We start from the raw sequence: 23,615 nt of genomic DNA, 5'->3' as shown, positions 1-23,615 counted from the left end.
AGGGGGGCACTTCTCAGGGCCATCCAATCTCTGTACGCCCAAAGCGAGAGCTGTGTTCGGCTTCTCGGCAATAAGTCAGACTCGTTTCCGGTGGGGGTTGGCCTCCGCAAGGGCTGCGCTTTGTCACCAATCCTGTTCGTGATATTCACGGACAGGATATCGAGGCGTAGTCGGGGGGAGGAGGGTTTGCAGTTCGGTGTGCTGAGGATCTCATCGCTGCTTTTTGCAGATGATGTAGTGCTGTTGGCATCATCGGTCTGTGACCTTCAGCACTCACTGGATCGGTTCGCAGCCGATCGTGAAGCGGCTGGGATGAGGATCAGCACCTCTAAATCTGAGGCCATGGTTCTCAGCAGGAAACCGATGGATTGCCTACTCCGGGTAGGGAATGAGTCCTTACCCCAAGTGAAGGAGTTCAAGTACCTCGGGGTCTTGTTTGCGAGTGAGGGGACAATGGAACGTGAGATTGGCCGGAGAATCGGAGCAGCGGGGGCGGTATTGCATTCGCTTTACCGCACCGTTGTGACGAAAGAGAGCTGAGCCAGAAGGCAAAGCTCTCGATCTACCGGTCAATCTTCGTTCCTACCCTCACCTATGGTCATGAGGGCTGGGTCGTGACCGAAAGAACTAGATCGCGGGTACAAGCGGCCGAAATGGGTTTCCTCAGGAGGGTGGCTGGCGTCTCCCTTAGAGATAGGGTGAGAAGCTCAGTCATCCGTGAGGGACTCGGAGTAGAGCCCCTACTGCTTTGCGTTGAAAGGAGCCAGCTGAGGTGGTTCGGGCATCTGGTAAGGATGCCCCCTGGGCGCCTCCCCAGGGAGGTGTTTCAGGCACGACCAGCTGGGAGGAGACCACGGGGAAGACCCAGGACTAGGTGGAGAGTTTATATCTCCACACTGGCCTGGGAACGCCTCGGGATCCCCCAGTCAGAGCTGGTTAATGTGGCCCGGGAAAGGGATGTTTGGGGTCCCCTGCTGGAGCTGTTGCCCCCACGACCCAACCCCGGATAAGCGGTTGAAGATGGATGGATGGATGGTATGTTTTTTTTATTATTAATCATTGTACTCAGCCTGCTGCCTCCTCATCCTTACCTGTATTTGGGTCCAAGCCTGTTATCCCTGAAATCCTGACAAGATGACACCTTTTGACAGTATTACAGTTTAGCCTCCAGCTTTTCGATAAATGTACTCTTAGCTTGTTCACGTAATGCAGTTCCGCAACCAGTTCTTCCAGTTTTACATTTCAGTTTCCAGGTTTTTCAGCAGTGCCGAGCAATGGATTTCACTTTAATACTTCTGCATTTTCAGAAATGCTATGCAATTTAGCATTCAGTATTCACATGCATTTTTTGTAATGCATTTTCCTGCATTGTCCTATTATGCTACATACAGTATTGTGTCACTGAGATGTGAATGAATTAATAATTACATCCAGAGGGTAAATATTCAGTGCAAATGTTTGTTTTGAATCCAATGATGGAAAGAATGTGTGAAGGGCATTTGTTCGGTGGTTCAAATGCGTCACCAGTTTAGGGCGTGTTCTTTACAACAGGGTCTATATAATTTTTTTGATCTCTCCTACAGAATACACAAAGCATCACTGCAGCCACCTGTTCTACACAACAACTTAACCCAAAGAGCTCTCATCTGAGACAATGCAGGCTGAGGAATACAATCGCAGAGGTAATGATAGTTTACATTTTACTATATTGACTAATTTTGTCTGTTATATTTCACTGAAAATAATGATTAGTAAACAATAGACAGAGATGCATTATGAATTTCAATAGGAATATCATTCCAGCTTGTCTGTTTACTGCTAAGTAGGAAAGGAACTGGTGGACTACATCACACAGTACCTGGGCTCCATCAGGGAGAGGAGGGTGATTCCAGATGTAAAGCCAGGTTACATGAAGGAGCTTCTCCCTGACACTGCACCCACGGAGCCGGAGGACTGGGAGAGTATCTTCAACGACATCGAGAAAGTCATCATGCCAGGAGTAAGTTCCTAAAGTCATCCATTATCATATCAGTATTTTAAAACTATGGCAAGGAAGCAAGTGTTTTCTCATCTTTTTTTCCGCAGGTGGTTCACTGGCAGAGCCCTCACATGCATGCCTACTACCCCAGTCTGACCTCATGGCCCTCTATGCTCGGGGACATGCTGGCCGACGCCATCAACTGTGTTGGATTCACCTGGGTAAGGGGACAACCTACATATTTTTTCTTCCACTAAAAAAAGCAACAAAAAAAACATCAATGAAGTCATATCATCCTAATAAATGACATTGTCCGTGTTGGTTTTGATCAGGCCTCCAGCCCAGCATGTACAGAATTGGAAATGAATGTGATGGACTGGTTGTGTAAAGCCCTGGGGCTCCCCTCCTTCTTCTTACATCACCATCCTGACAGCAGAGGTGGAGGCATACTGCAGGTTTGCAACAACCTTGATCTGTTTATTTTAAAACCTTTAGCGCAATAGTCTCTTTATTATCCTTTTTTTCCCCACCTGACTCTCCCGTCAGAGTACAGTCAGTGAGAGTACACTGGTTGCTCTGCTGGCTGCCAGGAAAGACAAAATGTTGCAGCTGCGGCCTGAGCTCGACCAGGACGTGGACGACTCGGTCCTAAATTCAAGACTGGTGGCCTACGCTTCAGATCAGGTCAGTGTCACCACGCCTTCTACAATAACTTATTAATACAAATAGAAAAATAAACTGAGAATTTGATTTGCGATTGCATTTATAGGCTCATTCCTCGGTTGAGAAGGCAGGTCTGATCTCTCTGGTGAAGATCAGGTTTCTGCCCACTGATGAGCAGCTGTCTCTGAGAGGAGACACTTTGAAACAAGCCATACAAGAAGACAGGAGGAGAGGACTGGTCCCTTTCATGGTAACACTGACGTTCTTTATTTTTCATTGTTTTCATTGTTTTTTTATTTTATGCTTGTTTTTTGTATGTGGGGTTGGTATGTTTGTGAGTCTGTCTATAGATGTTACCTTTTTGTTTGTGATGAAAATAAAAATAAAAACACTGAAGGATGGTGGGTATAATCATGGTGGTGTTTAGGTGGAGAATTTACAAATCATACCAGTGTTTTAGCTGACATCACGTACTGTACAGCAGTGTTGTATAGTACTCGGAATTGGTCTTGGTCTCGAGATCGGTGTTAAGACCACATTTCTACTTGCTCTTATCTCGGTCTCAGACAAGAGGACTCAAGACCACAACTGCGGGGATATCACTAAATTGCCTGTGCATTGTCTGATTTATTTGTTAACATCATTACTGTGATTGCTCATAGAAAACAAAGGAACATTTCCTCACATAAAATTCACCTATGCAATGCTGTTTAATTATTTTAAGACATTGTTCATGGTGCATGATACATACAGTATATATACAGTATTTATGATAATAAGAGGTGAATGAAGAGGAATCTTCATTTACTTTCTATGGGTACTTTTATTTAAACGATCTGAATACTTCTTCTACCACTGTAAATAGCTTGACATGAAATAGAAACAATGCCACCTAGAAGGTAATATTAGAATTTAATTGTACAATACCGTACAATTTGTAGGGCTAATGAACATGAACAAACATTGGAACATTTAAAAAAAAAAAAAAATATATAACAAAATACTGACATTACATCTTATATGTAATTTTGTTTCTCTCCTGTTCAGCTTTGTGCAACTTTGGGGACTACAGGAGTGTGTGCCTTTGACAATCTGTCTGAACTGGGACCAGTTTGTACGTTTTTAAATTTACTCCCAATAATGTCTGTTTAAACACTGTATTTAAAGTCAAAACATTGTGTTGAGATGTTGAATTACAGTACTTGTATTTAAATCTTTTTTTTTCCAGGTGCAGAGGAAGGACTGTGGCTCCATGTTGATGCTGCGTACGCTGGCTCAGCCTACTTCTGTCCTGAGCTCCGCTGGTCCTTGGAGGGCATTGATTTGGCTGACTCTTTTGTCTTCAACCCCTCCAAGTGGATGATGGTCCATTTTGACTGCACAGCTTTCTGGTGAGTGAGAACACTAAAACCATATCTTACCTACATAGAAATAAACATTACCTATGAAAGTAGGTCTGAAATTAAGGACTCTTGTTGGTTGGTAACATGGTATAACTTTGTTTTCTCAGGGTAAAAGATAAATATAAGCTCCAACAGACGTTCACTGTTGATCCTGTTTACCTCAGACATGACAACTCGAAGGCAGCCACGGACTTTATGGTATCATACTATCATGACTTCACCTAATTAAAGATTCAATTATGATAGTGAATAGGTTCATGCAATGACGCTGCTTTTTTCTGTTGTTCAGCATTGGCAAATTCCTCTCAGCCGACGTTTCCGTTCTCTCAAACTCTGGTTTGTTATGCGCTCCTTTGGACTGAAAAACCTCCAGGCTCATATCAGACATGTAAGCGGCACTCAGTTCTCTTCATGTAAATTGTTTTAGGAATAAATATAATATAATCAGATAAGGGACCTAGAAGTGTATTTACTGTATGAATTCTATGAAAATCCACAGAATTGATTTGTTTTTAAGTTTCAGGATTTACATGTATATTTATTCTGTCTTTTCTAGGGGGTTGAGATGGCAAAGCTCTTGGAGTCTCTCATAAAGAGTGACCCACATTTCGAGGTTCCTGCTGAGAGGCACCTTGGCCTGGTTGTGTTCTGTCTGAAAGTATGTGGCACAAAACTATACTATGTAGTAAACTTTATCTTTCACTGACTAATCATTGTTGAGATGCACAACCTGCCCAGTCACAGCTCATTCAAAGGAGAGTTACTGAATAACTAGTTTAATCAAGCAGCTGAAGGGTTGAGCAATAAAAAAAGCTGAAACTTTGACGTGATGTCGCTGAAAAGGCTTCAGTTTAGTTTGGAAGCTTTGAGTATTTTGACCCTGCAACGTTTATGAATATGTTTTGTTATTGTAGGGAGGAAATGCTTTGACCCAGGAGCTGCTGAGGAGACTGACCCAGTCGGGTACCATGTACCTCATCCCTGCAGACATTCACACCAAGCGCATCATCCGATTCACGGTGACCTCGCAGTTCACTACCGCAGAGGACATCCTTAAGGACTGGAGCATCATCTCCAAAATGGCTTCCACTCTTCTGGCTGAGACACAGGCTCTGAATGATGCAGACACATCAAAATCAGGGAAAGATGAGGTGATAGAGGAAAACCAAGACGCCGACTCAGACAGCAGGTCTGAGGAGAGAGAGGATGCTGCCTCCACGCTGGACAAGGCTCAAGTGGAGCTGTGGATTGACAAGGCTTGGAATCCATCTAGGAGACAGATGCGCTCTCTTAGTTGCAGCAGCGAGCCACTGCCTTGCATCAGGCCACTGTTTGGCTACGACTTTGAAACAAGGCCTAGTCTTAAAGATGCTGCAGGCGCCCTCCCCAACACGCCATCAACGGCAGGATCTGGTCCTATGTGTAAGATTACAGAGACGCCTTCAAATCTTCTGGGTAAAAAGGACCTGAAAAAGCTGACAAAGTTCTACAGCGTGCCCAGTTTCTGCAACCAGTGGGTGCAGTGTGGCCGCCACCAGCTGTGCTGCCCTGTGAAGATTTCACAGGCAACTCAGAAACACTTGTCCTCCACCTGTAGAAGAATGAACTGTCTGTGCTCTTCTCCTGTAGCCAACACAGCTCCTTCTCCTTCTCCACTGGAAACTGACACCGAACTGGCACCAAAGCTCCTGTAATGATCCTGAACGCAGTGCACACCGAGGTTATAATAGTGCTGTTGGTTTGATTAGATTTTAGTTTTGACTCTTCAGTTTCATTTTAGTTACGTTTTAGTTCAGAGTGTGTTTGCTAGTTTTAGTTTAGTTTCAGCTTTTAGTTTTTATATATTTAGTTTTACAATAGTTTTAGGTTGTTTTTGTTAGGACTGGGTATAATGTCTCAGAAATAAGTAGCTACATACAATATACATGTTTGGAGAACTGTGTAGGAATGGCCATAATGTTTAATGTTTAATCTTCACACTACTTTAGTGTCTGATGTGAAGCAATAGCGCCATCTCCTGGAAGGTCAAGTCTGTTCCATTTCTGTGGTTCAATGTCACGAGAGGTGACAGAAATTCATGCCGTCTCCTTTTTTTTCGTGTCGTGATATATTAGAGCTAAAAAGACTGAAACTCAAATTAATTTAAGTTCATTTTTATTAGTTTTCATCCAGGCAATATAGTTTCGGTTTAGTTTTTCTTAAAGGATATAGTTTTTTGTTAGTTTCAGTTTACTTACAATATTTTTCATTGCTTATTTTCATTTTAGTTTTAGTTTTCTATAATAACTACAGTGTATGAACTACAGTAGTTCATACACACACAAATTATGATAATTAAGCAATTTACTACTGTTCCAGCTGTGTTGGAAAATTGATCACTATCTTACCGGGTCAATGATTTGGGATTGCTTTGCTCATTTACAGCTGTGTTTTTAAAATATTTTCATTAAAAAGTGTTTCAAACAAAATGATATTTGAAGTATTTCAGTACACAATATTCCCCACAAGTAGCTCATGAAATGTGCTGTACATAAACGCTCAATGTGCAGGTCATTAATCATTATTTGGCATCCTGTATCACTTAAAACTTAAAAATCAAATGTTCCATTTTGAAATTGACAATCCAATAATAAACACTGAACTCATTCAGAGCCTGATTCTTCCCTCTGCGATGGAGTTGTATATCTCCTGAGTCATGGGTACGTAGCCCTTGGTGTCCTCCAGGAAGAACAAAGTGTCCCTGATGATGGCAGGGTTGTAGCCCTCCTCTGCCAGCTTCACCTTCATTTGCTTAAACGTCCCAGTTACTACCAGTGCGTCCTGCCAGAGAAAGATAAGTGGTTATATCAAATTCCAGATTTTTTTTTTTTTTTACGTGTTATCTTATTCAGCAACACTTGTTTACCTGTATGCGAATGAAGCGTGGTCTTGCGTAGCTGGGGAGGAAGTTTTTGACGTGCTGATATGCAGCTTTGCCGTCAAAGTCCATGTCCTCTTTGAGCGTCAGTGCTGCCATTCCAATTCTTCCCTCGTGTCCTAATCAGTCAAGGTCAAAGTAAAAAGAGGACTTATTTCAGGACGTGAGTATGAAGAGATCTTTATGTGTTTCATCCCGAGCATGATTCATGGTTACAAGGGTTAATGATTAATGGGCATGTGAGAGGTTATCTAGATCCAAGAGGTCTTATCAAACCTTTAAAAACCTCAAACAGATGAAAGGATTTTACTAAATGAGTATGTCATGTATAATCTTAAATCAGTGCTAACAATGTAATATTATTACCTGGCACCTTCACACCATAGACATTAGCCTCCTCAACGCAGTCCACCATGAGCAAATGATCGGCCACCTCTGTGGTTGCCACATTTTCTCCTTTCCACCTGTATTGAATGACAAAACAAAGATAGCCATGCTTTAATTTAGCGTAGGGGGGCAGTTTGTTATTATTTACATACAAACATAGTCAGACAAAACCCTGTTTTCTTTGCAGAAAATGCTGAAATAATAATTCAATGAAGATTCTGGCCTTGAATGTAGTCAAATTTAACGTCCTACATCTTGAATTCAGTTTCCCTGTGATGAAATTTATCAGTTACTATTTTATAGTTATTTTCCATCTAACTGACTTTAAAAGACATACGTAGCCTGAGTTGATAAAACTTGAATGGTTGCTGAATAACATTTATCTACAAAGGTCAACCATTTGTACAGCTCAGGCTTTGTTCGACCTTCGACATTGTTATCTAACCAACAGTAACACTGTGTCCAGATGAGTACTCATTGTCCCCATTATTTGCTCAGTTGTCAAATTTGCTCACTGTGTTTGCACTCACCTGAAAGTGTCTCCGATGCGGTCTTGAAAGTAGATAAATCCCTCGTTGTCTATCTTTAGGAGGTCGCCACTGTTAAAGTAGAGGTCTCCCTTCACAAACACATCTCTCACCTTCTTCTTCTCTGTCTGCTGATTGTTCTTGGCGTAGCCGCTGAAAGGTGTTCTTTCTCCGATCTTTGCCACAAACAGACCGGTCTCTCCTGCGGGTGAAAGCAACAAGCAAAGGATACTGTATGTATTAGTAAGCGCGAGAAGGTCAAGAGAGAGCTACAGTGTATTATTGGAGGAGATTGGCTCACCTCTGGGGACTTCAATACAAAATCCTCTGGCGTCTTTGACTGGCTCCTCTTTCTCTGTGTCGTACCTTATTAGGGCATATGGATATCCCATCTGAAACACAGTTTAAGAATAATAACTAATGGTTAGTCATATAAATAATGTTGTTTTGCACATTTAAATTCATGCAGCATCTGCATATAAACTATTTGATGATGCAATTAGCACATGTTAAATGTTACTCTACAACAAAAAAGCCTTCTGGAACTTCTTTGCATAAGGGACCTCTTACTTTGTGGAGAAAATGCTCTTTGCCAATAGCTCCAACTTTGCCAGTGTAGTTGACAAAGCCAACATTTCCTTCTGTTGCTCCATAGCATTCACAGATACAAATGTCCCCAAATCGCTGCAGGAAATCAGCCCAGGTGTCGGCCCTTATCCCGTTCCCAATAGCCAGTCGGACTTTATGATCTCTGTCATTGTCTCTCTAGAGGAGAGTGAAGGAGAGGTGAGACCAGGATAATAAACATCACATGTGTTTACAACAAGCAGAGTGTCTGACAGCTGCAGGCTTTAGCTGCCCATGCAAATGTCATTAAAACTATAATGAATTTATCAATATATTGTTGTATTGTAATAGTGTTATAACCATATTATGTGATATTATACATACTGAGGTTTACCTTTGGTGTGTTGCAGAGGTAGCGCATAATTTCTCCGAGGTACTGAATAACAGTCACATTGTACTTTCTACAGTCATTCCAGAAATTGGAGGCAGAGAATTTACGTCTTAAAGCAATGGTAATGCCTGGAAATGAAGAGGCACAGATTTCAGCAACGGATAATCTCACACCGAGAGCTGTAAACTTTTAGGACTTTGAAATACAAATAGTGGAAATCAGAGCCCAACTGTTACTTGAGGTCATTTACCTGTTAGTTTAACCTTTCGTAAACTCATCAGAGTTGCTTTGCAGTTTTATGATGCCATGAATTACCTTTTTCTATGGCTCCACAAAGCCCCATCAGAAAGGCAGAACTGTGGTAAAGAGGCAGGTACACGTAGATGACATCGTCTGAGCGTACGGCAGCCACAGCCTGGAGAAAAGATGCCATCCATATCCTCTCGTGGTTGATTAGTGCTGCCTTGGGAAGCCCTAAAAGAAAACATTAGAAGCAGATGTAGCATATCTTTATTGTCCTCAAGGCCTGCACTATAAAAACACAAACGCAGATTAGAAGTGAAGGTCAGACGAGCCCCTCCGATTACCTGTGGTTCCTGAGGTGTAGATGTACAGCGCAGGACTCTTAAAGTTAACGTTGGCCCTCAGCTGAGGTGACAGAGGCTGGTCTGAGGCCTGCTGAATTTTATCAGAGAGGCTTTCAATGCCCTCCACATCACAGTCCTCGCCGAGGATGAAGACACGGACGCCCTGCTGGGTCAAAGTGGGCAACACCTCCTCTACAGCCCCTCGCAAGTCTGAGAGAGAAAGGCAAAAGAGAGCAAGTGAAGGCTTCATGGAGGTCAATGCAGTGACAGTAAACATGGGAAAACAATCAAAACATATGTGGAGAACCATGAGAAACATTAAGACCAAGCCCAGGCCAATACATCTGCCGATATCAGCTTATTGCAGATATATCGGTATGTATATGTCAGCTGACAAGAAACTGCATTACAGAAATGCCAAACTAGGTTTGAGGTAATTTAAGAAACAGTCTCCATTACATAGTTTGTCCACCAGAGAGAACTGATAAATTGATTTTTTAACTGTAGATGTCTTTTTTTTTTTTATCTTGGTCACACTTTTTGTAAATATAAGGGTTGTATATCAAGATTGTTTGTTCATGTTAAAAGAAATTTCAGCCTAAAAAATCCAGTATCTTTCAGGCTATACTTCAAACGCCATGCAGAGAACATATTCACGACAGGATACAATGCTAATTCAGTCTTATTTTCCCTGCTCACCAGCACCAGCGACCAGGACCTTGGCGTCACAGCAGGAGAAGCAGTGCAGCAAAGATTTGGATCTGATGTTGTAGTTCAGTAAAGAAGCGCAGCATCCCAGCTTGGTCAGTGCGAGCCAGAGCCACACAAACTGAGGCTCGTTGCCCAGGAAGAGGGCCACTGTGTCCCCCTCCTTCAGGTGGGCATGTGTGGACAGAGCTCTGGCCACTCTGTTGCTTTCTTTGTCGGCTTGGCTGTAAGTGTAGGAGCTTTCCTCGAAAAGTATGAACTTCTTATGTGGCTGCCTCGCCACTTGGTCCAGAAAACGATCCAAAATACTGTAAAAGGGTTTCTGCTTCTTGAATTTACTCAGGCTCAAACCAATTTGAATTGCAGTAATCGTGTAACCTAAATCTTTAAAAAAATAAGGGTTTCTCAAGTAAAGCAATAACGGCAAAATTGCCAAACCTGTAAGAGCGGTATATAGAATATATGCAATCATTATAAATCAGAAGAAAAGTCGGTCCTGCTGCAATAAGAGTCCTGAAAGGTTCAAGTTTCAACAGCACAGAACAGCCTCAGACCTGTAGACCTCAGTTTACGCCTCTTGGACTTTGACCAAATTCCTCCTCTGGGGGAGTAACAAAAGAGTTCATGGGTGGAAATAATTTCTCCAGCTCCTGACAATAGAAATTAAATTCTGTGAATGGCTAATTTTTTATGCTTTTACTGCTCGTCCTTTCTTGCAATCCTATTTTATATTTGTGTTATCGCCATTGTTGTCAGAACAAGCTTCCCTGCAGGGGATTTGTTCAATAAGAATTATGATAATAAGAATTCATTTTGGATCAATGACTAGTTTGTGAACAACATGAAGCCTGATAAAACATCTGTTCTGTGAGTTTTTGTTGACACACACATCAGTTAATTATCAACATTGTTCACTCCAAATAACACAAGGTTTATTTAAAACTGCATTTTGTGTCAAACATCAGTATGACCTACAGCCTGAAACCATTTATTCCTGACACTGTTCAACCAAGGCAGTAAAAACAAGCTTATTGACCTTTATACAGTTATCAAATCATATTTTTCTATCTAAAGCAGCAGACGGATCATGAAAGAATAAAAAACACCTTTTCATGATGGTTGAGACAGTGAACGGGAGGGGGATTTTAGCCATGTTAATTCTGCACATGTGACCGTCCATATTCTTATGTGTATAAAATAGCGCTCAGAATAATGCTCATGGTTTTGGAACAAGATGTTCAACAATCATATATGGGTGTAACTTTTGAGTGTCCACAATAATCTGTTCAATGTTTTTGTTAATGTAATGTAGTTTTCTGTCAAACTAATGGTTTTTGAGTATGCTTTTTCAGCAGCTATTTGGTATGGGTGTGAGGCTTGGTTAAAAATGTCCTCAAAGTCTGTTGAAACTCTCTACATGACTGGAGTGGAATCCCTACCTGGGGTGAGGTCTAAGGACTCCCTTCAGTGCACGCTTTAGTGAGAGAAAAGCAAGCCAGGTTTTTGACCTAGATGAAGCAGCATCATGGCATGCTGGATGACCCCTTGTGGCATGTTCTTGAAATAACAAGAAAAGAGAACCAAGTCTTAAACAAAGAACAAAGTCAATCCTGAGAGTGACCGTAAGGAAATGATTGAGGAATTACAATCTAAAGAGGGAACAAGATAAAAATCTACCGAGCCATCCACCTATATATATCCGTTCATCCACTTTACACCAGTAATGCATCATACTGTATATTGAAGACCATTTGAGAAAAACCTTTACACGGTTCCTGTTGTCCTCTCACAGACTGCAAGTAGAAATGGCAGTGCCATTAATATAGAGTATTTCTTTTTTTATCCCCTTTACACAATCCATCTCAACTTCCAGCTTTGACAGCATTACAGTTTAGATTCAAGCTTTTCCAGCAATGTCTTTCAGGTCTTAACTTTCTTAGCTAAAGCACCAATCAGGTAACAGGAGGTCACAGTTGCGGCTGGATTTTCAAAATAAGACCCTAGATGAGAATATGATCAAATTGAAATATTTTTCATATAGGGACTACGCTTTAAACAGGTCACAACGTCATTATACTTCTTCCATACATTTTTTGATCAACTACTTCTGCATTCTTTCAGCTAAAGAAACCATTCAAATGTCAAAACGCTATGCTCTTTAAGGACATGTATGCTTGTATTAAACTATTTTCTTTCTTTTGCGCCTTTTAATGCACCTTTTCAATTAATTAATTTCACCTTTCACCTCTTGACAGTTTAGCTTAGCCTACAGCTTTTCTAGAAATGTATTGCTTGTTTATGGAATGCATTTCCGCAACCAGTTCTTCCAGTTTTACATTTCAGTTTCCAGGTTTTTCAGCAGTGCGCTTTAATACTTTTCAGTAATGCTTTGCAATTAATCTTAGCTTTCATCATTCACATGCATTTTCCAGCATTGTCCTATTATGCTAAATACAGTATTGTGTCACTGAGATGTGAATAAATTAATAATTACATACAGAGGGTAAATATTCAGTGCAAAAGCTTGTTTTGATTCCGATGATGGAAAGAATGTGTGAAGGGCATTTGTTCGGTGGTTCAAATGCGTCACCAGTTTAGGGCGTGTTCTTTACAATAGGGACTATATCATTTTTTTTATCTCTCCTACAGAATACACAAAGCATCACTGCAGCCACCTGTTCTACACAACAACTTAACCCAAAGAGCTCTCATCTGAGACAATGCAGGCTGAGGAATACAATCGCAAAGGTAATGATAGTTTACATTTTACTATATTGACTAATTTTGTCTGTTATATTTCACTGAAAATAATGATTAGTAAACAATAGACAAAGATGCATTATGAATTTCAATAGGAATATCATTCCAGCTTGTCTGTTTACTGCTAAGTAGGAAAGGAACTGGTGGACTACATCACACAGTACCTGGGCTCCATCAGAGAGAGGAGGGTGATTCCAGATGTAAAGCCAGGTTACATGAAGGAGCTTCTCCCTGACACTGCACCCACGGAGCCGGAGGACTGGGAGAGTATCTTCAACGACATCGAGAAAGTCATCATGCCAGGAGTAAGTTCCTAAAGTCATCCATTATCATATCAGTATTTTAAAACTATTGCAAGGAAGCAAGTGTTTTCTCATCTTTTTTTCCGCAGGTGGTTCATTGGCAGAGCCCTCACATGCATGCCTACTACCCCAGTCTGACCTCATGGCCCTCTATGCTTGGGGACATGCTGGCCGACGCCATCAATTGTGCTGGATTCACCTGGCTCAGGGGACAACCTACATATTTTTTCCACCACAATGTAAAGAATTGACTGTAGAATTTACAGAACACACCTAAAAAAGTGTCCAATAAAGTATTGTACAATTTCTGTTAATTATTGTAAAAAGAATTACAGTATATTACAGGAAACCTTTTAAATTTTTTTGTTGTATATAAATTACAGCAATGTATGTTTTTTTACAGATAAAAAAAATCACTAATAATCTAATTTACAACTTTATTTTGTATTCCATTAAAATTACAGAAGTTACCTGGCAACTAGAGTTGCCAGTAAATAGCTGTTAATACTTCACAATACAATGTGTTGTTGTAGAATATTTTTACAGTTAAAAACATTGCAAATTCATCAACATTGTATTCAATTCTCTTCACCTGTTAAATAAAACCAGAGTCAGAGCTGCAACAAAGCAAAACTTTCATTAAAACTCTTAAATACGGTTTGAAGCTGAGGTGACTTTTCCTTTTTCTGAACAACTCCTAAAATAATTTATAGTAAGTTGCCAAAGCCACAGATTCAACCATTAAATTTCAGTTTCATTCCACATTTTTGACAGTTCAGTCATAAAAAGCCTCAACTAAATTAGCTTTGACCAATTCCAAAAATGTTAGTTTTAACTGTATAAAAGATTACTTTTCAGCATGTTCCTAGCAACAGTTATGAACTATTTCCATTCACATAGTGGGGAAGAGAAAAGTCCTCATATTTTGCATATGATTTATGACTTATGCACAAAGCCACTCAAAGTCCATTAATCGCCCGAGGAGACGTGAGATTTGACAGAGTTGCTCTTCTTCTCATGCACCGTCCCAGTTCGTTGGCTGACCACCTTTGCCATCTTGGTGCCACTGGTTGGGAGGCAAATTATCACCATGTTAATTTGCTTCATGTGTGACCGTGCCAACGGTGCACTCTTCTGAGTTAGATCTGAGGTTAGGCCTGTCATGTCCAGTTTGTTTAATATATTCATCATTTACCTGTGCGTGGATGATTTTGCCGTTGTTTACTTGATGAAAAGTGACATTTTAACTGACATGTGACTGATTAAAACTGACAGTATTGTACGAGCTGTTCCTGCAGCAGGACTTTGTTCCCTTGAAAGAAATCTGCTACTTATTTTTTTAATTATTACAGTTTTGGAGGGCTGAACAGATATGCTGTCCATGTCGGGACATATTAGACACAAAAGCATACATGGCAAAGGGTATGTAGACACTCCTGTCCATATTCTTATGTGCACTTTTGGTCTGGTGCTGTTTTTAGTTGTTGTTCCACCTGAGTGAAATCTTCGTGCTTCAGCATTCAGTGAGATTTTATAAAATAGCGCTCAGAATAATGCTCATGGTTTTGGAACAAGATGTTCAACAATCATATATGGGTGTACATTTTGAGTGTCCACAATAATCTGTTCAATGTTTTTGTTAATGTAATGTAGTTTTCTGTCAAACTAATGGTTTTTGAGTATGCTTTTTCATCAGCTATTTTGTATGGGTGTGAGGCTTGGTTAAAAATGCCCTCAAAGTCTGTTGAAACTCTCTACATGACTGGAGTGGAATCCCTACCTGGGGTGAGGTCTAAGGACTCCCTTCAGTGCACGCTTTAGTGAGAGAAAAGCAAGCCAGGTTTTTGACCAAGAAGAAACAGCGTCATGGCATGCTGGATGACCCCTTGTGGCATGTTCTTGAAATAACAAGAAAAGAGAATCAAGTCTTGAATTCACATTTGTCTGAGAAAATAGAGAAACAAAATCATACTGAGAGTGACCATAAGGAAATGATTGAGAAATTACAATCTAAAGAGTGAACAAGATACAAAAAATCAAGCGTAGCGTTAGTTCGGGCAGGCCATGATGTCAAGCTCTGCTCATACAACTGCTATCGGCTGATACAGCTGATCTTAAGACGGATCAGCTGATTCCTCTCTATGCATTCATTGGTAAATTTCATACAGGGCGCCTTATTTAAGCTGCTTCAGCCGGCCTACCGTTGCTGCTTCCTCTACAAGCCGCTCGCAACCCACCTCCACCCCACCACCTCCTTTTAATACTGTTTCTAGGGCTGGGCGGTATGGCCTAGGAATAATATCGTGATATTTTAGGCTATATCGCATACACGATATATATCGCAATATTTTCAAATATCTTCTAAGCACTGCATAAATGCTCAATTTAACCCTTTGATGCATACAATCACACCAATATTATGATTCTGTAGTCCCTGCAGCATATGTCTGCATTAAAACCTTCTGTTGATATTCATTAGTGGTTCTTTGGAAAAATTTTAATCTTTCATACAAAAGGGTTGGCTTGGAAACATTACATGACAAATTGTGTTCGATGTTCGTGATGTAGTCGTTTTCTGTACCGCGCGGGGGATAAGCCGCGATACAGCGACTATATTCGATGTGTCGCCCACCCCTAACTGTTTATGACTTAATCAATGTAAATTCTGTTGTCATTGATGCCGGCTCTGTTCTGCACCCAGGGGGGTCTTTGCTGCTGCTCTCCCTGCCTTTGGCTTTCCATGTGTGCACATGGAAGGGCAAGGAGGAGTGCTCTCCTTGCCTCATGTTACCACGTAGGCTCGTGGATCCACGCATGCGTGTGGATGGGCAGGGAGGTCCCAGAGCAGAGCCATACCGCCAAATATAATGTATATATTACTGCAAATGTAATAAGTGTCTTTGACTAAAGTGGTCCTGACTGAACTACCGAGCCATCAACCCAGATATATCCGTTCAGCCACTTTACACCAGTAATGCATCACATATTGAAGACCATTTGAAAAAAACCTCACAGCTTCCCTACAAGAAAAAGCAGAATCCATCAAGACAAGCTTATCATTTTCCCTTTCAATATGAAAAACTGCTAAACATGAAAAAAAAAAAAAAATTAGGCTAATTATTTTTCAGTAAAATTTCAGTTGCGTTAAAGGACCCAGGGCTATGTACATGCAACAACATCACTACTGGTTAGTAACTTGTACAACCTTGTGACAAAAAATCCAAACTAACCCTTATGAATCTGTTTTCCAATACACAATTACTTCTTTAAAACTTCCAGCACATTCTTACCTTTGAATGAAATTCAGTGTGCACAATGCTTGCTCCTGGTACACCAGATTAAAGTTGTAAAAGCTCAAAAAGAGAACGCTGCCATTCCAGCCGTGAAGGTGGGATGTGGAGGACCGACCACCTGACCCTTGATGCTCAGCACTTCACCTAAACATGAATAAACATAGACCTATGGTTTATATGTAATTGTTTGTTCTATTGCCTTCCATGTAGACATCAACATGTTAAACAGTTGAACTGCATGTCCTTCATAAAAAATCGGTCTTTATAATGCTTTACAACAGATAAAAACAATAAAAAAAACTGGTCCAAAAGACATCAGTCAAAGTGTAGACTCTCTAATGGACATTTCCCCGGAGAATGAGCACACAAACAAGCTTGTCTGGCTCTTAACAAAAGAGGAGTGCCGCCTGGCGTGGCGCTGACGGGCGACAAGTATACGGAACACCGTACCACAGCTCCGCAAGGACATTTTAGAAAATGCTAATTTAATGTCAGTTAAATATCAGTTAAAAATAAAGCAGCATTTTGTGAAATGAAGGTGAATTACTTTACTTTAGCCTATGGGACTAACTAGCGTACCGCTATTTCCGCTACCTCACCGGAAGTTACGCCCATAACTATTTCTACAATAAGACCTCTGAGAATAAGGTGGATATTACTAATACCATTACTGGACACACGCTCAGAAGCCTCGGCACAGCGCGTAACATCACTAGATATTAGCTTCTTCACTTAAACTGGCTCTAGCGTTAGTTAGCTAAAGTCTGCTAAAAACAGACTAATACAGTGACAACTTAGCTTATGCTAAACAATAGTGATGTTACGTGTTTCAAACCGCCTTGTGCAACTTGTGCAGGGCAATTCAAATCGACAGTATTTAACTGTACTATACGCATCATATACAGTCAACACACAACTTGCCTGCAATGTTACAATATGTTGCTGTTCAAAAATGCTGTGAACTACATGTAGTTATTTTTGTCACATGATGCATTGCAATATACAGTTACACTTTGTAGAATAACAGAACAAGAAGTTACGTAAAATTCTGCTGAGGAAATTACAGTAATTTGTTACAGTACAACATCAATGAAGTCATATCATCCTAATAAATGACATTGTCCGTGCTGGTTTTGATCAGGCCTCCAGCCCAGCATGCACAGAATTGGAAATGAATGTGATGGACTGGTTGTGTAAAGCACTGGGGCTCCCCTCCTTCTTCTTGCATCACCATCCTGACAGCATTGGTGGAGGCATACTACAGGTTTGCAACAACCTTGATCTGTTTATTTTAAAACCTTTAGCGCAATAGTCTCTTTATTATCCTTTTTTTCCCCACCTGACTCTCCCGTCAGAGTACAGTCAGTGAGACTACACTGGTTGCTCTGCTGGCTGCCAGGAAAGACAAAATCTTGCAGCTGCGGCCTGAGCTCGACCAGGACGTGGACGACTCGGTCCTAAATTCAAGACTGGTGGCCTACGCTTCAGATCAGGTCAGTGTCACCACGCCTTCTACAATAACTTATTAATACAAATAAACTGAGAATTTGATTTGCGATTGCATTTATAGGCTCATTCCTCGGTTGAGAAGGCAGGTCTGATCTCTCTGGTGAAGATCAGGTTTCTGCCCACTGATGAGCAGCTGTCTCTGAGAGGAGACACTTTGAAACAAGCCATACAAGAAGACAGGAGGAGAGGACTGGTCCCTTTCATGGTAGGTAGTCAACACTGAAGGATCATGGGGTTGTTTAGGTGGATTATTTACAAATCATAACAGTGTTTTAGCTGACACTGTACAGCAGTGTTGTATAGTACTCGGAATTGGTCTTGGTCTCGAGACCGGTGTGAAGACCACATTTCTACTTGCTCTTATCTCGGTCTCAGACATGTGCATTGTCTGATTTATTTGTTAACATCATTACTGTGATTGCTCGTAGAAAACACAGAAAAATGTCCTCACATAAAATGTACCTACGCAATGCTGTTTAATTATTTTAAGACACTGTTCATGGTGCATGATAATTACACATATATACAGTATATATATGACAATAAGAGGTGAATGAAGAGGAATCATCATTTACTTTCTATGGGTGTTTTTATGTGAATGGATTTTTCTGATAAATTTTAGGAGTGCTGATGGGCTATATGTTTCACATTTTACTGGTCTTGGTCATGACTTAAAATAAAAGCATACTCTATTGTACTATAAGATATTAGAGTGATTTTCTACGTAGCCTATCACATGTGTAGTCTTTTCAGATCATGCCAGATTTCCCCTCTAAACTTCTCAGATGATTTCATTTAAATAATTGTTTGAGGCCAAAGAGGGTAAATTATTTAAGGTCACAGGGGACATTTTACAGCAGAACCTCTACTTTTACTTTTGATACATTATGTATATTACTTGTGTGGGGGCCAAGTTTTGTATACATTTTTTAGTACAATAAATAAGCACAGTCTGTATTTTATGTAGGTGAGATAAATAAGTGATTCCATTGAATAAGTTAATTAATAGTAATTAATATGTTAAAAGTTTTAAAGTCATTTAATGATCATTTGATTTAATTCATCTCGATGTAATGTCTTCATGTGTTACTTTGTAAAGGCAACACTATATAAGCTTTCTGTTAGACCGGTAAGTAGGTTACCGTCGCTTTAAGAGAAATAGGCTTCTTGTGCTCATTGAGGTAAAAACAGTGGTTCGTTCAGTTGAGGCTCAAGTTAAGGACCGAGCCACACAGTTTTCTTACCGTAGTACAGATGGCTAATTAGGAGAACTTAGCTTTGAATACTCCTGTAAGAAGATAAAACAAAAATCTTTATTCCACAGTTTTGTAGTATCGTTTTTTACGAGGGAATCCTGTGGAAGTTTTTCCTTCTCAAGTAAATGTACACGAGTAAATCCAAGGTGATCGTTGAGCTTCAACCCCCCACACTTGTGTGTTTATTTAAGTAGGATTTTAAATGCTGGTAATGGAGTGTTTTTACATTAATGTATTGGTACTTTTATTTAAACGATCTGAATACTTCTTCTACCACTGTAAATAGCTTGACATGAAATAGAAACAATACCACCTAGAAGGTAATATTAGAATTTGATTGTACAATACTGTACAATTTGTAGGGCTAATGAACATGAACAAACATTGGAATATTTAAAAAATATATATATATAACAAAATACTGATATTAATTGTTACATCTTATATACAATTTTGTTTCTCTCCTATTCAGCTTTGTGCAACTTTGGGGTCTACAGGAGTGTGTGCCTTTGACAATCTGTCTGAACTGGGACCAGTTTGTACGTTTTGAAATGTACTCCCAATAATGTCTGTTTAAACACTGTATTTAAAGTCAAAACATTGTGTTGAGATGTTGAATTACAGTACTTGTATTTGAATCTTTTTTTTCCAGGTGCAGAGGAAGGACTGTGGCTCCATGTTGATGCTGCGTACGCTGGCTCAGCCTACTTCTGTCCTGAGCTCCGCTGGTCCTTGGAGGGCATTGATTTGGCTGACTCTTTTGTCTTCAACCTCTCCAAGTGGATGATGGTCCATCTTGACTGCACAGCTTTCTGGTGAGTGAGAACACTGAAGCCTTATCTTACCTACAGTATATAGAAATACACATTACCTATGAAAGTAGGTCTGAAATGAAGGATTCTTGTTGGTTGGTAACATGGTATAACTTTGTTATCTCAGGGTAAAAGATAAATATAAGCTCCAACAGACGTTCACTGTTGATCCTGTTTACCTCAGACATGACAACTCGAAGGCAGCCACGGACTTTATGGTATCATACTATCATGACTTCACCTAATTAAAGATTCAATTATGATAGTGAATAGGTTCATGCAATGACGCTGCTTTTTTCTGTTGTTCAGCATTGGCAAATTCCTCTCAGCCGACGTTTCCGTTCTCTCAAACTCTGGTTTGTTATGCGCTCCTTTGGACTGAAAAACCTCCAGGCTCATATCAGACATGTAAGCGGCACTCAGTTCTCTTCATGTAAATTGTTTTAGGCATAAATATCAAATATTATCAGATAAGGGACCTAGAAGTGTATTTACTGTATGAATTCTATGAAAATCCACAGAATTGATTTGTTTTTAAGTTTCAGGATTCACATGTATATTTATTCTGTCTTTTCTAGGGGGTTGAGATGGCAAAGCTCTTGGAGTCTCTCATAAAGAGTGACCCACATTTCGAGGTTCCTGCTGAGAGGCACCTTGGCCTGGTTGTGTTCTGTCTGAAAGTATGTGGCACAAAACTATACTATGTAGTAAACTTTATCTTTCACTGACTAATCATTGTTGAGATGCACAACCTGCCCAGTCACAGCTCATTCAAAGGAGAGTTACTGAATAACTAGTTTAATCAAGCAGCTGAAGGGTTGAGCAATAAAAAAAGCTGAAACTTTGACGTGATATCGCTGAAAAGGCTTCAGTTTAGTTTGGAAGCTTTGAGTATTTTGACCCTGCAACGTTTATGAATATGTTTTGTTATTGTAGGGAGGAAATGCTTTGACCCAGGAGCTGCTGAGGAGACTGACCCAGTCGGGTACCATGTACCTCATCCCTGCAGACATTCACACCAAGCGCATCATCCGATTCACGGTGACCTCGCAGTTCACTACCGCAGAGGACATCCTTAAGGACTGGAGCATCATCTCCAAAATGGCTTCCACTCTTCTGGCTGAGACACAGGCTCTGAATGATGCAGACACACCAAAATCAGGGAAAGATGAGGTGATAGAGGAAAACCAAGACGCCGACTCAGACACCAGAGGCCTTTCCCATTTCTGAATTTATACAGCTCGATTCCTCTCCTCGACTCCTCTCCTCGCGTCTTAGTCACTCCTACTGGAGATACGAGCGGTAGAGGCGAGGCAGAGACACGAGGAGAGAGGAAGCAAGGAAATATGTTTTTAGAGACATGAGACGTCCTTCCCTCTGAAGCGTCACATGAAGCAACGTCCGTTTCTGATGACAGCAGCAGCTGATCACAGCTGGATCAGTTGTCAGTCGGCTTTAACAACTGTTTTTGTCTGAACTGTACTAATACTAACAAAGAGACACAGTTATTACTGGCAGAGCAGCAGTGTTTTCTCTCTGTAGCCTGTTACCTGTTTAACAAAAATGCACATGAATAACAGTCTGCAGTCTGTATTTATACTGTGGACTGTCCTGCTTAGAGGCTCAGGAACTGTTTCTACTGGCACAATGCCCTTATATTATTTATTTATTATTAGCGTCTGTAGTCATTTATATTCTGACACTAGAAATTGTTAATTAGGCTAATTGTTTGAGGGGAAAATTGAAATTATGTAACTCCTATCAAACCAGACGCTCAGGAATAATCAGCCTCACATGTGACTGAATGGAAATGAGGATAAATGATGTAAAAGGTGTAAAAGACAGACCCTCCTTCTCTCTCTGACTTTAACTGTATCCTTAATAAAAGTTAATGTGGGAAATAACAGATTATGAAAAGAAAAATCTTTCTAATAATTGAAGAAAGTTGTTTGACTTCTATTCGTTGTCATGTTTTATAAAGCCCTTTCAGTGGCAGGCTGCTTCAGCCGCGGTGTGTGAAGCAGAGATACTGCAGGTCCTTCTGCTGCTGGAACATTTTACCATCAACATGGTCCGTTTGTTGTTCACACCTACAATTAACACAGATTATAACTAGATGATGGCTAATCTGTGAAGGATACACTGTATCCTCGCTTATGGCAAGGCCTATGGAAAGGAGGCTGGGTCACGGACAGACATGGGTCTTGGGGTATGGGGTATAACACATGCCCAGTATAACTGAAGCTGCGGTCGTGCGTTGCGATTGGCTCAATTTCGGCGAGTGCAGGCGAGATTTTACTGCGCATGTGTTATACCCGGGAGATATGACTCGTGACCCAGCCTCCTTTCTATAGATAGGCCTTGGCTTATGGCTGCTCCGGCAAACCTCCTGTGCCTCGCTCCAAACCCCCCAGGAAGAGCGCCGGTCGACGTTCCAGACTTTCATAGTGGCCAAACAGCAGTACTGCAACTTCCGTGTCAGTCACGTGATGCCGTTGGGCCCAAAAATACTTTTTCCCATAGACTTACCTTGGGAAAGAGACGTCTGTAACTCAGCCAAATTTTTTTTTTTAGGTGAATCAACTCCACATTACGAACACTTTAATAGCCCTTATTTTAAAAAATAAGTTTTTAAAGTTGAAATAAAGGCACTAATAGCTGAATCCAGAGTTATTTCCCTTCCTCCGTTCATGTGAGTGAGACCCAGACCGAGGCTGGAGCGCAAGCCGCGATGACGGCGTGACGTTTGGACCCCGCGACCGAGTCATGTGACCGAGCGGATGCTACTGCGCATGTCCCAGATGCCCAAGATCCGCCAAGATCCGGGTACTTTTCCAGACGGAAGTCGAGCCATTTAGGCTTCATGCGCCAATGAGCAACTCTCATAGGAATGACCGGGGCCCCGCCTCCAACACTGTATCCAGTTCTTTTAATACATCCATGCTCGCTCCTCGCTCCTCGAGATGCAGTTTAGGAATTAGGATGTCCTCCAAGATTGAGCGCTGAGATCGATTTCCGGGTCACAAGCCGGAGGATCGAGGAGCGAGGAGCGAGGAGACGAGGAGGCAAAAAATCGGGAATTGAGATGCAGCTCAGGTCTGAGTAGAGAGAGGATGCTGCCTCCACACTGGACAAGGTTCAAGTGGAGCTGTGGATTGACAAGGCTTGGAATCCATCTAGGAGACCAATGCGCTCTCGCGGCAGCGAACCTCTGCCAGATGGAAATGATTGAGAAATTACAATCTAAAGAGGGAACAAGACACAAAACCTACCGAGCCATCAACCCAGATATATCCGTCAATCCACTTTACACCAGTAATGCATCATATATTGAAGACCATTTGAGAAAAACCTTTACACGGTTCCGGTTGTCCTCTCACAGACTACGAGTAGAAATGGGGAGGTGGAGGCATACACCACCTGAGCAACATGTGTGTTACTGTAAGACTGGCATACAAAACGAAGGACACATACTTGTGTGCCCTTGCACATAGGATATCCGTGAAAAATATGGAGATGACTTCAATGAATTGAGCTCACTTGAGTACTCTTTGT

At 41.0% G+C, this 23,615-nt stretch overlaps 3 protein-coding genes across 3 annotated transcripts; 2 read left to right on the top strand and 1 right to left on the bottom strand.

Moving 5' to 3' along the window:
- Positions 1-1,569: 1,569 nt before the first annotated feature.
- On the top strand, positions 1,570-6,543 carry LOC141758489 (histidine decarboxylase-like). Its single transcript, XM_074619969.1, has 12 exons — positions 1,570-1,682; positions 1,827-1,999; positions 2,086-2,199; positions 2,311-2,433; positions 2,525-2,662; positions 2,748-2,891; positions 3,689-3,755; positions 3,870-4,032; positions 4,152-4,242; positions 4,334-4,432; positions 4,601-4,702; positions 4,959-6,543. Exons 1-12 carry the CDS (start codon positions 1,655-1,657, stop codon positions 5,736-5,738), a joined length of 2,022 nt encoding a protein of 673 aa, XP_074476070.1. The 5' UTR covers positions 1,570-1,654; the 3' UTR covers positions 5,739-6,543.
- LOC141758491 (long-chain fatty acid transport protein 2-like) lies at positions 6,182-10,700 on the bottom strand. Its single transcript, XM_074619984.1, has 10 exons — positions 10,120-10,700; positions 9,421-9,630; positions 9,149-9,307; positions 8,837-8,961; positions 8,446-8,640; positions 8,177-8,267; positions 7,879-8,077; positions 7,328-7,425; positions 6,950-7,080; positions 6,182-6,864 (listed from the first exon to the last, which is right to left on the bottom strand). The coding sequence occupies exons 1-10, from the start codon at positions 10,598-10,600 to the stop codon at positions 6,691-6,693; spliced, it is 1,863 nt and encodes a 620-aa protein (XP_074476085.1). The 5' UTR covers positions 10,601-10,700; the 3' UTR covers positions 6,182-6,690.
- A 2,148-nt stretch (positions 10,701-12,848) lies between these two features.
- Positions 12,849-22,008, top strand: LOC141761731 (histidine decarboxylase-like). The gene is made up of 12 exons (XM_074625325.1): positions 12,849-12,876; positions 13,021-13,193; positions 13,247-13,392; positions 17,624-17,747; positions 17,839-17,976; positions 18,054-18,197; positions 19,721-19,787; positions 19,901-20,063; positions 20,188-20,278; positions 20,370-20,468; positions 20,639-20,740; positions 20,997-22,008. Exons 1-12 carry the CDS (start codon positions 12,849-12,851, stop codon positions 21,288-21,290), a joined length of 1,569 nt encoding a protein of 522 aa, XP_074481426.1. The 3' UTR covers positions 21,291-22,008.
- The last annotated feature ends 1,607 nt before the right edge of the window (positions 22,009-23,615 follow it).

Source organism: Sebastes fasciatus, chromosome 2, assembly GCF_043250625.1.
Source record: "Sebastes fasciatus isolate fSebFas1 chromosome 2, fSebFas1.pri, whole genome shotgun sequence".
Classification (NCBI taxonomy): Eukaryota; Metazoa; Chordata; class Actinopteri; order Perciformes; family Sebastidae; genus Sebastes; species Sebastes fasciatus.
This window is presented reverse-complemented; position numbering and strand designations above follow the sequence as displayed.

What these genes read in the sequence shown, in the direction of transcription:
- LOC141761731 (XM_074625325.1), top strand. Translation starts at nt 12,849, where the DNA reads ATGCAGGCTGAGGAATACAATCGCAAAG. An exon ending in TGAGGAATACAATCGCAAAG is followed by an intron (nt 12,877 to 13,020) that starts GTAATGATAGTT and finishes ACTGCTAAGTAG; the next exon opens with GAAAGGAACTGGTGGACTAC. An exon ending in TTGGTGGAGGCATACTACAG is followed by an intron (nt 17,748 to 17,838) that starts GTTTGCAACAAC and finishes CTCTCCCGTCAG; the next exon opens with AGTACAGTCAGTGAGACTAC.
- LOC141758491 (XM_074619984.1), bottom strand. Translation starts at nt 10,600, where the DNA reads ATGATTGCATATATTCTATATACCGCTCTTACAGGTTTGGCAATTTTG. An exon ending in GGTCCTGGTCGCTGGTGCTG is followed by an intron (nt 9,631 to 10,119) that starts GTGAGCAGGGAA and finishes TTTCTCTCTCAG; the next exon opens with ACTTGCGAGGGGCTGTAGAG. An exon ending in CACGCTTCATTCGCATACAG is followed by an intron (nt 6,865 to 6,949) that starts GTAAACAAGTGT and finishes TTTCTCTGGCAG; the next exon opens with GACGCACTGGTAGTAACTGG.
- LOC141758489 (XM_074619969.1), top strand. Translation starts at nt 1,655, where the DNA reads ATGCAGGCTGAGGAATACAATCGCAGAG. An exon ending in TGAGGAATACAATCGCAGAG is followed by an intron (nt 1,683 to 1,826) that starts GTAATGATAGTT and finishes ACTGCTAAGTAG; the next exon opens with GAAAGGAACTGGTGGACTAC. An exon ending in AGAAAGTCATCATGCCAGGA is followed by an intron (nt 2,000 to 2,085) that starts GTAAGTTCCTAA and finishes TTTTTTCCGCAG; the next exon opens with GTGGTTCACTGGCAGAGCCC.